We start from the raw sequence: 16,394 nt of genomic DNA, 5'->3' as shown, positions 1-16,394 counted from the left end.
TGTTCATCATCATGCTTATACTTATTCCCATCCTCATTTTTTCCCTCCTTATCACCTTTATTTTTTTCCATTATTACCTTTCCTATTTTATTCTCTTTATATATTTACTCCCTATTGCTGGAGGCCGTCGTGGCACAATGGTATCGCAAAGGACAAGGTACCAGCTAGAGCCCCCAGTCAAGCAGATACAAATCTCAACCAAAGTCCAGGATTAGAAAAAAACAAACATAATCGACTCGGATTGGCACTTACGATAAAACGAAGAAAAGAACCTACCAATTCCAAGTTTAATTATTATTTTTCTTTTCATTTTCATCGTCATCTTCATTCCCCTTTGTGATTATCCATGCAAACGAAGGATTCTAAATGCACTTTCCTCTCACAGAATCCACACCAGTACACTTAGCTGCCGGCGAAGGCCATGAGGCAGTGCTTGAGATCCTCCTGGACAAGGGCGGGGATGTGAACTCCAAGGACAACAATGGTGAGACAAATAAAACGACGTGAGAGTTTTTGATGTCCTATAGTTTTACTGATATCGATCTCTTCTAAGTCCTATTTGCTGGTCATTATCATGTTTATGATTATTCTCATTATCGATATCAAGGTTGTAGACATTTTTTTTTTGTACTTATTGTCTGATGTGTTGCTGTTGTTAATTGGTGTCATTGTTATCTTTACTTTTGACCTCATTATTGCCATTGTTATCATTATGATTTTATTTTTATCATTATATTCCTTTAGTAGTGTTTTGCTTAGTTTATCGTCTTAAAATCTTATTACTATCAATTTTTAAACAATATCATTATTCTACACAATCTTAATGTAGCAGTAGTATCATTACCTCTATCACTTCAATGTTTGTTCTTTGTTACATTTTGTCATTTTCATGTGGACCCAATACCCGCGAACGAGAAAGCACAAAGCTATTTCTCTCTCAGGTTCCACTCCGCTGCATTACGCTGCTCGAGGAGGCTGCATGGCTGTGGTCGAGGCACTCATCCAGAAGGGGAGCGATGTCAAGGCCACGGAGGGAGTCTATGGTAAGGAACTGATAGACCAATGGAGTCATCAAAGCTCTACGAGAGTGGATCCGAACCTTTGTACTGTGACTCTGTAAACACACAGTAAGTCAAAGTACTCTTTATCATTCGGGAGATAAAGTAGTGTTCTCTAGTCTGCGTCTAGTCGATGAGTGATGATACAGATTTAGATTCCATGGGTTAAATGGGGCAGCCGTGATGTACACCCTCAGATCAGTTCCAGAAAGCTCGGTGAATTGCGGGTGCCAAATTGCCTAACAACATGGACCTGCCTCGATCATACGTGAAAGTTCGTCACGAGGTGGTCCCCACAGCATTCTCCCTCCAGGGTAGTGGTCGCAAGACAAACCTTTATTGTTCTGCATTGCTCTTGGAGATGAGCTGACTTTACATGGTCGATGCAGACAGTGTCATCTCCTCTCGGACGCCGGATGGTGTTAGTCTTGTTGTCCTGCCTAACAACTGGAAAAGGTCTCTTTTAGGGCAGAGGGGTGGCTTGGTGGATCGCCTAAAGATGTCTTAGCAATCCTGAAGGTCACGGAGTACATAAATGTCTCGCTGTCGTGAAGGTCTAGTAGGAAGAGAGTGGGTGTGAGCCATATGGTCACAGAGCTGTCTTCTGAATGCTCCTAGGTCTTGGCCTCTGGTGCTAACTAGGAAGTCAGTAGGGACGGCTATTATGGCTCCATAAAACATCTCAGATACTGTGAATTGAAGATCTTGCTTGGAAGAGGTCTGTATGTGTAGAAGCACTAGAGGGAATTGGTCGATTGTGAAACGAGCAACACCTGTGGGCGAGATTTAGTGTGCTGGAAAACCTCACTGCACTGTCACTCGATATAGATGTGATTCCAATCACGATGCAGTATGAGCTCCTGTGCAAAGTTGGTTAGCCTAAAAAACTGCCGACGGAGCGATGGCGAGATGTAAGGACGAGGTCGCCCCAGCATGGTGTCACAGAGAATGGTGTCCTAGGAGTCCTAAAGCTGCGCTTGTTCTAACTGGAGAGAGTTATTTCCATCAATGAGCCTGTGGAGGGAAGTGTCTTGCTGCTGCCACAAAATCTGGGCACCCTTCTTCACGTGGGGGCTGACGACGGTTCTTGTTGTGTAGGGCGAAGGTGAGGGACTTGTGATCCGTCAAGATGTGAAAGTCTTTCCCCTCATTGTGTGGAAGTGCTTGATGGCAATGGAGACCGTGAGGAGCTCCGTGCCAAAGGTGCATCTAGCTGTAGAATGGCTCCTATGGTGATGTCTGAGAAGTCGAACTGCCATGTTTGAGCAATCGTTTTCCTGCTTTGGGGTTTTTTTTGAGGAAGGGTTGCCCAAGCCTAAAGGTGGTTTTTACTAGCCTCAAAGCTTTTCACATGGTAAAAGGATCCCTGCATCCTGACCCGGAATTGGAGTGAGAAGGTCAATGTAGGGAGCCAGCAGGGATGCCACACCTGGGAATGGTCCCCTCTATTGTTTGGTCTAGTGGATACCTCTGATGCTACTGGACCCTTTTTTTTTTGAGCTAGATTTAAATGCCATCTTGCGGTAATGGTGTGGCCCCAGAAAAAGCAAGAGAAGTTTACTCCAAAGAAGCACTTACCAGGGTTGATGACGAACACAGCCTTTTGCAGACGATCAAACGGCGTGGAGGTGTTGCTTGTGCTCCTCTCTAATGCCACTAGCGATGAGTATGTCGTCTATGTAGACGAAAGCGCCCTGTAATCCACGGGGTAACATCATCTGCTCTGCTTGAAACGTTGACAGCCTGGCGCGGTTGCGAGGCAGAGCGGCACTCGTGATAAATCCGTTTCAGGCTGAGGGAATGGTACGGTAGACGGTAGGTGTGGAAGAGTTGTGTGAGGCTGTGTGAGTGTAAGCGATAATCACCACAACAAGGACGCCATTGCCCATCCTTCTGTAAAATCACCATGGACCTCTTTTGTGCACGGACGCTCGTCCCGAGGTGTCACACGCACGGATACTCGAACTCGCTCTCTGCAATCAGGCAAATCCACGTGTGCTCTACGATGTCGCCCGTTCCATCTATCATCTGTGTGTCGCTGTATACATCTCTCTCTCCTCTCTCCTCAGCTCTTTCTTTTCTCTCTCTCTCTCTACCCCTCTCTCTCCCGATCTCTGTCTCTTCTCTTCTTCTCTCTTATGTCTCTTCTCTAATCGCTCTCTCTTTCTCTTTCTCTCTTTCTCTCTCTCTCTCTATCTCCCTCTTCTCTCTCAATACATCAGTCTCTCTCTCTCTCTCTCTTTCTGTCCTGATCTTTTCTCTCCGTCAGTCGTCTCTGCTCTCTCTCTCTCTCTATGTATTATATATATAGTGTATATATATCGGTATAATATAATATATATATATATTTATATATAGATATATTATATGTATAATAATATATATATATATAGTATATATATATATATATATAGTATATATATTATAATATGTGTTTGTTTGAGGGTGTGGTGGTGTGTGTGTGTGTGTGTGTGTGTATATTTGTTCTTAGGCTAAGAGAGTCTTCTTTTCCATGTGTCCATGGCCACTCTTCTTTTTTTCTTATTATCTTTTTTCCATGGCTCCGTGACCACTCTTTTTTCTTCTTCTTTTTCATGGCTTCGCACCAATCTTCTTCTTCTTCATGTTCTTCTTCTCTTTCAATCTAACGTGACGTCTCTTCTCTCCTTTATCTTTTTCATGCATTGTGTGTGTCGTGACTCTTTCATGCTCCGGTATCACTGTAGCACGTCTCCTAACCTGCTGGGGTGGTTCGCGAACCACTGCTACGTAACTGGTGTTTGTGAATCTCCTTTTACTTTAATAATTTTCTTTCATAACTACCATCTGTCCCTCTCTACCGATCTTTTTTTATTGTATTTTAGACTTGAAACACTGATTAGCATGCAGTTCATCGCAGGCTGCCGCATCTCAACCACGACCGGAAATGCAGTCAGTCTCGCTCTTTCCGAGGATCGGACTGGCCTTGCACTTGGCTGGCGTTCTTCATGGAACACGGGTATCGCCTGGAGGCGCCTTGAGGCGGGGTCAGATGTTGGTGGCGTGGAACGAAGGCAACACCACCCCTGCATCGAGCTGCATCGAATGGGCAACTCCTGGTCCTTGTGCGACTCTGGTGTGAATGTTCCAGGTCGTGTCCATGGAAGCAGCAAAGGAAGGGAAACCGGCCTAGTCCGCCTGCCTGACGATATCGCTTATTTCAGGTACAGGCAATGGACGCCAGACTTCTCTGAGCTAAGCGCTTATTGGCTTCCAGGATACCATAAGTGCCGCGCCCAGACTACCCCGCTCACATTTGCGCGCGGTCGGTGACGTACAACTTTTCAATGTTTTTTTTTTTTATTGAAAACGACAAGATCAAACACAAAGATGTGTTTCACAACTGGGTCAACTAATTTATTAAGCAGTTTTAACTATCCTCCCCTCCCACTTTGGGAACCACGTGAAGTAGAGGAATACAATATAAACCACTTTTTTTCCCCTGCGTAATGGCATTTGTTATAGGCAAGGAGGCGAAGGAAATATGGTTCATGCTCTTTTCTCTTTTACTCTAAAAAATCTGTGATACCGATTAAGCCTTAGTGATAACCTTCGCAATAATCATTGCTACGTGAAAAGGGTAAGAAAAAATTCAGTATAAACAAAAATTAATGTAATTCATTGGAAAACTTGACTTTGGCGGAATATATATACTGTTTTGGGGAATTCACTTCGCAGAGGTAGGCATACAAAAAGCTGCCAAGCATTAAGCACAAAGAAATAGAACTACAGTCTGTTGTTCCTTGGTCTTTTAGTCCATATGATAAAGGGTAAAGCTAACTTCCTTTTTTTCAGGCGAATAAACTGCTTGCAGTCGAAAACGAAAGGGTGAAATTGCAAATGGAAAACAAGAAGCTGGAGGTGAGTTTTTGTAAGAATAAATATGAAATTTATTGTAAGAACATATACAATGTGTAATATATAGCATACATATATTATATATATATTAGTATATATACTAATATTATATATATATTATATATATATATATATAATAATAGTATATATATATCTGTAATACAAACGTGGTCTGCCTGTCCTTATATATATATATATATAGTATCTATATAGTATTAAGATCTATATATATTATAATATATAAGTATAGATATGTATGAACATATACATATAGGAGATATCATGTATATTACATCATCATGTATATATTATATATAATTATAGAAATTATTATATATAATATCTATATATTAATATTGATATAGATATATACAGACAGTCAGACACACGTTTTGTATTTATATATATATATACAATATATAATTCTATATCTCTATAGTATAATATATATATCTAGTATATCTATATAGTGTATGTATATATATGTATACATATTAATATCCGCTGTGAGTATACTATATATATATAAGTGTGTTGTGTGTCTATATCTATATATAATATCTATATTATAATCTATCTTATATATATACATATCTATGTAACATATATATCCATACCTATCTATATATATCATAGCTACGCTTCCTCAATAATAGGTCTATAATACTATCTGTATATATCTCTATCTATATATATTATATATATCATTATACGTAAATAAAGGAGAAACACGTCCTTATGTATCCCAGGGCTCTGTTGATATATAATATATTGAGCCTGTGTATACATACAGGACGTGTGTCCTTTATTACGTAATATCTATCTAATAGATATATATGATATATACATCATATATACTATATATATATATCTATATATCTAATCGTTATATATATATACTATATATGTATGTGATACTTATGTACATATATATGTAGTCTATATAATATATATAATATGTGATATATACTAATATATAGTATCTATATACTATATATATGTATCTATATATATATACTGACAGGCGTAGTATATATGATAATATCTCATATATATCCGACGGTCTGTAGATATTATATATATATATATATATATATAGAAATATAGATATATATATATATATATTCTATCTATACATAGATCAAACGTGTGTCTGCCGGGTTTGCTTATATATAGTATATATATCTACTCTAAGTAATATATACTATTATATATATCATCTACATCATATATATATCCGTATATACATTTTCTATATATATATATATATTATATGTATATAATATATATATGATCTCATCTATCTATATATATATATCTCTAAAAGAAAGAAAATCATAATAATCTGACATATATCTATAGTATGGGCTATCTGATACTATATATATATATCTATAGATATATATATATATATATATATCTATATATGTATTTATCATATATATAGTATAATATATTATATATATTCTCAACTATATATAGCACAGGCGGAGACACAAGACACCGTTTGTATTACATATCTATATATATATATATATATAATATATAAATATATATATATATATATATATATAGTATATATATATATATATATATGTATGTATGTATATTATATACAATATGTATATGTTCTTACAATAAATTTCATAGTTATTCTACAAAACATCATCCAGCTTCTTGTTTGTGTCCATTTGCAATTTCACCTTTCGGTGTGTGTCACGACGCAAAGCAGTTATTGCGCCTGAAAAAAGGAAGTTAGCTTTACCTTTATCATATGGACTAAAAGGACCATATGAACCCCAGACTGTAGTTTCGTATTTCTTTGTGCTTAATGCTTGGCAGCTTTTGTATGCCTACCTCTGCGAGTGAATTCCCCAAAACGTGTTATATATATTCCGCCAAAGTCAAGTTTTCCAAATGAATTACTTAATTTTTTGTTTATACTTATTGTTTTCCTACCCTTTTCTACGTAGCGATGAATTATTGTGCGAGGGTTATCACTAACTGAATCGATATCACAGAAGTTTGTTACGTATAAAGTGGGAACAACGTGTTATCTCGGCCGTAAAGCATGAAACCTGTTTCTCATATGACGCTCCTTGCCTCATACCAAGTCAATTACGCAGGGGAAAAAGTGGTTTTATCGTGTATTCTATAACTTCACTGTTCCCAGTGGGGTAGTGTGTGCAGGATGAAACTGCACGATCTATTAGTTGACCCTTGTGTGAAAACCTCTGTGTTTGATCTGTCTTTATTCAGGTGAGTGGCGGTGGTAAACATTGAAAGTTGTACGTAAGTGTGCATTGACGGGGGGGGCACTAGGTTCCACTGGACCAATGAAGCGCTAGCTCAGAGAGTCTTGTCCTTGCACTTACTGGATAAGCGTATCGTCCAAGGCGACTAGCGTGTTCCCTCCTTGTCTTCTGTCTTAATGGACCCTGACATCCCAGAGGCACAGGCCCGGCGGTTGCCCTTGATGGCGCTCGATGCAGGGTCTGTTGCATTCGTCGTCCACGGCTTCACACTGCCCTCGCTCCCAGGCTCCGCGCTCCGGTTCCTGAGCAGCGCCAGTGCAAGGCCGTCCTTCTGAAAGCGAGACTGACTGCATTTCCCGCGTGTTGAATGCGGCAGCCTGCGGAATGAACTGCATGCTATCATTGTTTCAGTCTAAATCCACTAAACAAGATCGGTAAGAGGACAGATTGGTAGTTATGAAGAAATTATTAGTCAAGGAGATTCAAACACCAGTTACGTACGAATGTCGCGTCCCCAAGAAGTAGGATAGTGATCCCGTAGCATAGAGAGTGGTCGCAATGCCTGAAAGATAAAGGAGAGACAGCGTCACGTGCCTTGAAGAAGAACCATGAAGAAGAAGCAGCATTGGTTGATCGCCACATATCGCCTGAAACGAGAAGAAAATTTTGTTTGCTGCACTTACTGTTACCACCATGGAACAAGATAATAAGATAAAAGAGAGTGGCCATGGACACATGAAGAACTCTCTTAGCTAGCAGAGACACACACCACCACACACACACACCCCACCACACATTATATATATTAAATATATAATTATATATTATTTATATTATATATACATATATAATATATATATATTATATATATATATCTATTCTATCTAATATATATATATATATATATACATAGAGAGAGAAGAGAGAGAGAGAGAGAGAGAAGAGAGAGACAAGAGAGAGAGACGAGAGAGACAAGACGAAGGAAGAGAGAAAAAGAAAGAGAGAGCGATAGGAGAGACATAGAGAGAAGCGGAGAGAGATAGCGAGAGAGAGAGAGAGAGAGAGATAGAAAGAAAGAGAGAAAGAGAGAGAGAGATTATGTACCACAGATGATAGATGGAACGGGCGACATCGTAGGATCGTGGATTTGCCGGAGTTTTGAGAGAGAGTTCGAGATCGTGCCGTGGTGACCACCTCGGGACGAGCTTCCGTGCACAAAAGAGGTCCATGGTGATTTACAGAAGGAGTCAATTGGCTTCTTGTGTGATATCGCTACCATTCCCGCACCCGCTACCCCCTTCACACCTCCGTACCCATCCCCTCAGCTGACGTTTCTACGAGTGCGCTCGCCTTCGCAACGCCGCCAGGCCTGTCAACGTTTCAAGGATGATGTTACCCGTGGATTACAGGGCGCTTTCGTCTACATAGACGACATACTCATCGCTAGTGGCATTAGAGAGGAGCACAAGCAACACCTCCACGCCGTTTGATCGTCTGCAAAAGGCTGTGTTCGTCATCAACCCTGGTAAGTGCTTCTTTGGAGTAACTTCTCTTGCTTTTCTGGGCCACACCATTACCGCAGATGGCATTAATCTAGCTCAAAAAAATGTCAGTAGCATCAGAGGTATCCCTAGACCAACAATAGAGAGACATTCCCAGGTGTGCATCCCTGCTGGCTCCCTACATTACTTCTCACTCAATCCGGTCAGGCTCGAGGAGCCTTTACCATGTGAATGCTTTTGAGGCTAGTTAAACCACCTTAGCTTTGCACCCTCCTCACACCCAAGCATGAAACGATGCTCAACATGGCATTCGACTTCTCAGACATCCCATAGAAGCCATTCACGCTATATGCACCTTTGCACGGACATTCCTCACTGTCTCCATGCCAATCAAGCACTTCCACACAATGAGGGGAAAGACTTTCACATCTTGACGGATCACAAGTCCCTCACCTTCGCCCTACACAACAAGAACCGTCGTCAGCCCCCACGTGAAGAAGGGTGCCCAGATTTTGTGGCAGCAGCAAGACACTCCTCCACAGCTTCTTGATGGAAATCTCTCCTCCATTAGAACAAGCGCAGCTTTAGGACTCCTAAGTACACCATTCCTGTGACACCATGCCTGGGCGACCTCGTCCTTACATCTCGCCATCGCTCCGTCGGCAGTTTTTAGGCTAACCAACTTTGCACAGGAGCTCATACTGCATCGGATTGGAATCACTCTATTCGAGTGACATTGCAGTGCGGTTTCCGCACACTAAATCTGTCGCCCACAGGTGTTGCCTCGTTTCGCGACAATCGACCAATTCCCTCTAGTGCTTCGACACATACAGACTTTCCAGAAGCAAGTCTTCATCACAGTATCTGAGATGTTTTTGGGCCATAATAGCCGTCCCTCCTGACTTCCTGGTTAGCACCAAGGCCTAAGACTATGAGCATTCAGAAGACAGCTCCTGATGACGCATATGGCTCACACCCACTCTCTTCTACTAAACCTTTCACGACGCTAGACTTTATGTATTTTATCCGTTGACCTTCAGGATTGCTAAGACATCTTTAGGCGATCCACCAAGCCACCCCTCTGCCCTAAAAGAGACCTTTTCCAGTTGTTAGGCAGGACAACAAGACTAACACCATCCGGCGTCCGAGAGGAGATGACACTGTCTGCATCGACCATGTAAGTCAGCTTCATACTCCCAAGGGCAATGCGAACAATAAAGTTTGTCTTGCGACCACTACCCTGTGTGGGGGGGGGGGGGGGGGGGGGGGGGGGGGGGGGGGGAGGGGGGGGGGGGGGGGGGAGAATGCTTTGGGACCACCTCGTGACGACGTTCCGTACGATTCGAGGCAGGTCCATGTTGTTAGTGCATTGGCACCCGCAATTCACCGAGCTTTCTGGAACTGATCTGAGGGTGTACATCACGGCTGCCCCATTTAACCCATGGAATCTAAATCTGTATCATCACTCATCGACTAGACGCAGACTAGAGAACACTACTTTATCTCCCGAATGATAAAGAGTACTTTGACTTACTGTGTGTTTACAGAGTCACAGTACAAAGGTTCGGTCCAACCTCGTAGAGCCTTTGATGACTCCATTGTTCTATCATTTCCTTACCATAGACTCCCTCCGTGGCCTTGACATCGCTCCCTTCGGGATGAGTGCTCACCACAGCCATGCAGCCTCCTTCGAGCAGCGTATGCAGCGTAGTGGAACCTGAGAGAGATAGCTTTGTCTTTCTCGTTCGCTGTATTGGGTCCAACATGAACATGCAAATGTAACAAAGAACAAAACATTGAAGTGAGAGAGGGTATGATACTACTGCTCTCATTAAGCATTGTGTAGATAATGATCTTGTTTAAAATTGTAGTATAAGATTTTAAGACGATAAACTAAGGGGCAAAACACTACTAAAGGAATATAATGATAAAAAAATAAATCTAATGATAACATTGCATAATGAGGTCAAAGTAAACATACAATGACACCAAGAACACAGGCAACACATCATACAATAAGTACAAAAAAAGAAATGTCTACAACGTTGATGATCGATAAGGAAGAAATAATCATAACATGATAATGACCACAAATAGGACTTAGAAGAGATCGATTATCAGTAAAACTATGACGCAAAAACTCTCAAGTCGTTTTATTGTCTCATCACCATTGTTGTCTTGGGGTTACAAAAAAGAGAAATCCTCCTGCCTTGTCCCGTAGGATCTCAAGGCACTGCTCATGGCCTTCGCCGTCAGCTAAGTTTACTGTGTGGATTCTGTGAGAGGAAGTGCATTTGAATCCTTCGTTTGCATGGATAATCACAAAGGGGAATGAGATGCCGATGAAAATGAAAAGTAAAAATAATAATTAAACTTGGTTGGGAATTGGGAGGTTCTTTTCTTCGTTTTATCGTAAGCTGCCATCGATCGATAATGTTTGTTTTTTTCAATCCTTGACTTTGGGTTGACGATTTGTATCTCTTGACTGGGGCTCTAGCCTGGTACCTTGTCCTTTTGCGATACATTTGTGCCACGACGGCCTCCACAATAGGGAGTATATATAAAGAGAATAAAATAGGAAAGGTAATATGATAACAAATAAGGTGATTAAGGAGGGAAAAAATGATGATGGAAGAAGTATAAGCCATGATGATGAAAAACATAATTTTGGAAGAAATCGATATTCAGTAGTACTCGAGGGCAGGGAGTCTTTAACCTTAGGTCCATTTTGGGCTTGAGGTATGATTGAAATTTAACCATACATCTAAGCGTGTTTATATATTTTTATTTAAACTATTTATTTTTTATTTTAGATTTCTTACTTTATTTGGGTATGGTTTGTCCTCATAGCTTTGGATCTCTAACACTGATAGTTTCATAGCTATTGTTAATGAATAATCTGTGGTATCTTATTTATATGGTATGAAAAAACTCAGTAAAATAAAATCATACTTGCATTGCAGTTGTGTTTATGTGAATATTGCTGCGGTCTATAGCTTTCTTCAGATCCTTAAAAAGGGATCCGTGACTCTTAAAGGTTTAAGAACCACAGCTACAAGTAATCATATTCAAATTAAGAAAACCATACCGAAACGGAAACTTGGATGGAATATCACTATTAGATGGTTCCAGTTTAATCAGGTCAATTAATGCACTGATAATCAGAGTAATAATTTTACGGGAATCATGTTATCAGAAGTAAATCCTAATCGAACAATAGCTTTCAAACACCGTGGTTATAATCCCTCAACCATAATTCTATCGCGGAGGTATCAGTCATAACCATTAGCCGACCCAACACACGGCAAACCATCTACCACATATAACAATTCGAAAATACATTGAGACTCCATAGCTTTCCCTTTCGCCTTACCGTGGATTCCTCCCTTTGCATTGACACGAGCGCCGAAGGAGATGAGCGTCTCGACCACCTTCGCCTCGCCCTTTTCGGCCGCCAGTGCAAGGCAGCTGTCGGTAACGTCCCCCGCACCGGCTGCTGACGAAGCCGATTGTCCTGCTGCAACACACGATTCGCTTTTGATTGACATATGGGTCCCTCTTTCCATTTTTTTTTTATTGTATGTATTTTTTTTATTTTCATTTTATTATTTTTTTTTCTTCCCTAACAGATCTCTCTCTACGCTCTCTCTCTCTCTCTCTCTCTTTCTTTCTTTCTCTCTCTCTCTCTCGTCATCTCTCTTCTCTCTCTCTCTCTCTTCTCTCTCTATTATATATATTATATATAATATATTATTATATATATTTATATATATATATTATATATATATATTATAGATATATATATAGTGTATATATATAATATGCAAACATTGTACAACACGATGGATGTAGCCTCTATGTTTTGGTGGTGTGTGTGTGGTGTGTGGTGCGTGTGCGTGTGGTGTACGTGTGCTGTGCCGTGTGCTGTGTGTGGTTGCGTATGTGTGTGTATGTGCGCGTGTGGTGTGTGTGTGTGTGCGTGTGGTGTGTGTGCGCGCGTGTGCGTGTCGTGTGTGGTGTATATATATCCGTTGTGTGTGGTGTGTGTGGTGTGTGTGTGTGTGTATTCGCACACATTTTTCATGTGGGTATGTATTATGTATATAAGAAGAATCAAAAGTTTGGTTTTTGTTTTTATTTTATTACACAAGGCGTTTGACTCGTATTTCCTGACGCTTTGTGGAGACTCCTAAAGGGTTTGGGAGAAAAAGGACTATGCGAGTAGACAACCACACACTAGAAGAATTCCCTTCAAAAAGGAATACGGCACGTAACCTTTCCTGTTCACGCCAAGGAGAAAATATTATGAAAAAGTAACATGAGAGGTCGGGGAGAGACCCTGCAAGGATCCTGGGGAAGAGCGTATGGAATACCGTATGCAGATGAGACGACAGTAATGCAAAATCAGCCAGGATGTGCCCTGAGATTGGTGAAGCATTAATGGATCCCGCCGAGAAGTAGTCTCCCATCAACCGCAAAAGACATCTGCTATGAAAAACATGGGGATGAGAGTGATTAGAACGGAGAGAAAATAGAATATGTTGAAAAAAAGTTAATTTTGGGGGTTTATGATTCCACTGATGATTGGTACGGCGGAATGATATAAATGATAAGAATGGAACAGAGCAATCGGGAGCAAACACATGGTGACGTGTGGAGTCTAAGAGCTGCATCAAACGAGTGATCTAGCCAGAGCACTAGTATGGAGCTAGCTCTATATGCATGCAAACAGATGGACCATCAGAAACTAGGAGGAAGAGATGATAAATGCTTTTAGATGTTGGCTTGGTGCGATTGTTAAATGTTTAAATGGACAGCGAGAAAGACTCAATGAGTGGGTTAGCGAACAGGTTGAGCTACTATCAGAAGAAATGGGTTTCTACGATGAAGTGAAGATCAGGACTATGTTCTTGGAAGAGAATTGGTTCCTGAGCTATCCACTGAAGAGAGACAGACAGCAGAGAGGTAGACGCGACGAGTAGAATGGACGACAACATCACTGCATGGGGAAATGGACTAACTGCAGGTACATAGGTAATGTTTGGAAAAGGAGCCACGGCCCTATAAAGGGCTATGGCCCCGTACATACATACTACTATATAATATATCTATATATATATATATAGTATATCTCTATATATATATATATATACTATATATGTATGTATATATGTATGTATGTATATGTTTTAAGTATATTTATATATGCATGTACTAATATACATACACACATCATATGTAAACATATATATATAATATATATATTATAATATATATTATATATATATATATATATAATATATTATATATATATACTTACATATACCTACACACACACACACACAACCACAAGCACACACACACACACACACACACACACACAACACACATATATATATACTATTATATATATATATATATATATATATAATATTATATATATATATATATATATATATATATATACTAAATGAAAAGATAAGAACCACAATAAGGAAAGATTATCAAGTTCGAACTCTTCCCCAGTCCTCTTGCCAGACAACTCAAACAAATTTTGGATGCACACACACCATACTATCCCAAGTCACGCATACGTTCATTAGCACGAAAACAAATGAATACGTCTGTATCTACCTGTTATGTGTATGTGTTTTTCATGACTTTATCAAACTGTAACCTACCTTCTCTGGTGCATGTAATCAAACGCCGGATTCCCATCGATTACTTTGCGCTCGTGTTCAATAATGACCTTTCCCATTGATTAACTTATTTACTCCTTCTCTTTTTATTTAGTATTCCTTACTTTATTATTTTTTTTTTTTTTACGTAATTGTCAACTTTAGTTTTTTATGATCTTGTCGCCTGATGGCTCCACAGTGCTCAGCCACAAGAAATCAGTTAGTCGACCTTAGTACCGGTGACTTTTTCATCTTTAAATGGGTGGAGAGTGTTTTTCTGGTGCTATGGTACTGTTTATTATTAATTATTTCTTTACGTTAGTATAATGTTTCCAAAGATTACCGAGAGCCAACAAATAACCAAATAAATGATAACAAGCTTTCCGAGAAAATAATTAAAAGGTAAATAGGTTGAGTAAGGCTTTAGCAAGTACTCGTAGAGCCTATCTGTGTGTATACGCATCAACAAACTAAAATGGCCAAGACATGACATGTACAATCAAGCCATCCCACACGCGGCGTCTACCCAAAAAGGCATTGCGGCGCCTGCGTAGAGGGCGAGGCGGAGTGTCGCCTCGCGGCGTCTCCGGCCTCGATCAAAGCCAGCTGGGAAAGAAAGGCTGTATGGGGACGCCGTGTTTATTATCTGATGGATGTATGCAAGCTCTACACTGTAGATACGTGTTGCACTTGCTGACATTCACGCAGTAATTAGGAGCTCTATAACATTATCTATGATGGTTATTCTTGTTGGCTGGATAGTATAGAATACGTCGTTTCCCTTCCACACACTCATATCTGTTTTTTTTGCGTGTTTAACGTTCTGATGTGTTTAATCAGGTGCATAGGGATGAAAGCAGAGATTAGAGTTATAAGAAAACGAAAAATTGTATTATGAAAACTGGTCTTCTTCGGCAGTAACTGATGGTATTTGGTGTATTCTTTTTTTCTCTATCTGCCCCTGCTTCCAATGTTATCTCTACTTGTTGTCTCCAACTCTCCTGTAGCGTCCTGTGTAAGAACTTGTTGTGTTGTTATGCATCTTCTATCCCCTGTTATTATTCTCTTTGTTCTCTTACGATTTCTCGAGTTTGTTAGTTTTATTTCTCTCTTTCTGCTTTCCGTATTGTCATTATCCTCTCTCTCTCTCCTCTCTCTCTCTCTCCTCTCTCTCATCTCTCTCCTCTCTCTCATCTCTCTCATCTACTCTCTCTCTCTCTATTTCTCCTCTCTCTATCTCTCTCTCTCTCATCTCTCTCTATCTATCTCTCTCTCTCTATATATATAATATATATATAATATATATTCTATATATATATATTATATATATATATATCTATCTATATATATATATATATATCTATATATATATATATATATATATATATATATATCTATAATATTATCTACACGAAATATATATATAATATATATCGTTTAAATTCTGTTTGTCTCTTCTCCACTTTTCTTCAGTCTATTCTTTCCACTCTCCTCTTCCTGTTTTCTCTCTCATTTTCTTCTTCCTTTCTTCTGTTTTCCTTTCTCTTTCTGCCGAGCAACTCTCTATCCCTCTCTCCTCCTCTTCCCTTTTCCCTCGCTGTTTTCTTCTATCTCGCCCTTCTTCTTTACGCCTCTTATTCTTCTCTCTCTCTCTCTCTCTCCTCTCTCTCGTCTCCGCTTCTCCTCTGTCTCATCTTTCTCTCCTTCTCTCTCTCTCTCGCTCTCGCTTCTCTCTCTCTCTCTCTCTCTCCTCTCTCTCTCTCTCTCGCTCTCTCTCATCTCTCGTTCTCTCTCCTCTCTCTCTCTCTCTTTCTCATCTGAAATCCACTCTGTCTCCTTTCTCTTTTCTTTCTCAACTAACATTGTCAACAATAAATTTGAATATTTTATACTGTGAGAAATATTGATTAGGCATTAGCATTTGCATACTTTCTTACTGCTTGCATTGTGAATCGTCCATCGAACTGGATTTTTTTATTTCCTAATTATAGTACTTAATAATAG

The 16,394-nt window shown here is 39.8% G+C and overlaps 1 protein-coding gene across 1 annotated transcript; it reads left to right on the top strand.

Moving 5' to 3' along the window:
* Window positions 1-366: 366 nt before the first annotated feature.
* LOC119598888 (putative ankyrin repeat protein RF_1087) lies at window positions 367-1,160 on the top strand. Its single transcript, XM_037948580.1, has 2 exons — window positions 367-484; window positions 942-1,160. Exons 1-2 carry the CDS (start codon window positions 367-369, stop codon window positions 1,118-1,120), a joined length of 297 nt encoding a protein of 98 aa, XP_037804508.1. The 3' UTR covers window positions 1,121-1,160.
* The last annotated feature ends 15,234 nt before the right edge of the window (window positions 1,161-16,394 follow it).

This window comes from Penaeus monodon, chromosome 42, assembly GCF_015228065.2.
Source record: "Penaeus monodon isolate SGIC_2016 chromosome 42, NSTDA_Pmon_1, whole genome shotgun sequence".
Taxonomy (NCBI): domain Eukaryota; kingdom Metazoa; phylum Arthropoda; class Malacostraca; order Decapoda; family Penaeidae; genus Penaeus; species Penaeus monodon.
This window is presented reverse-complemented; position numbering and strand designations above follow the sequence as displayed.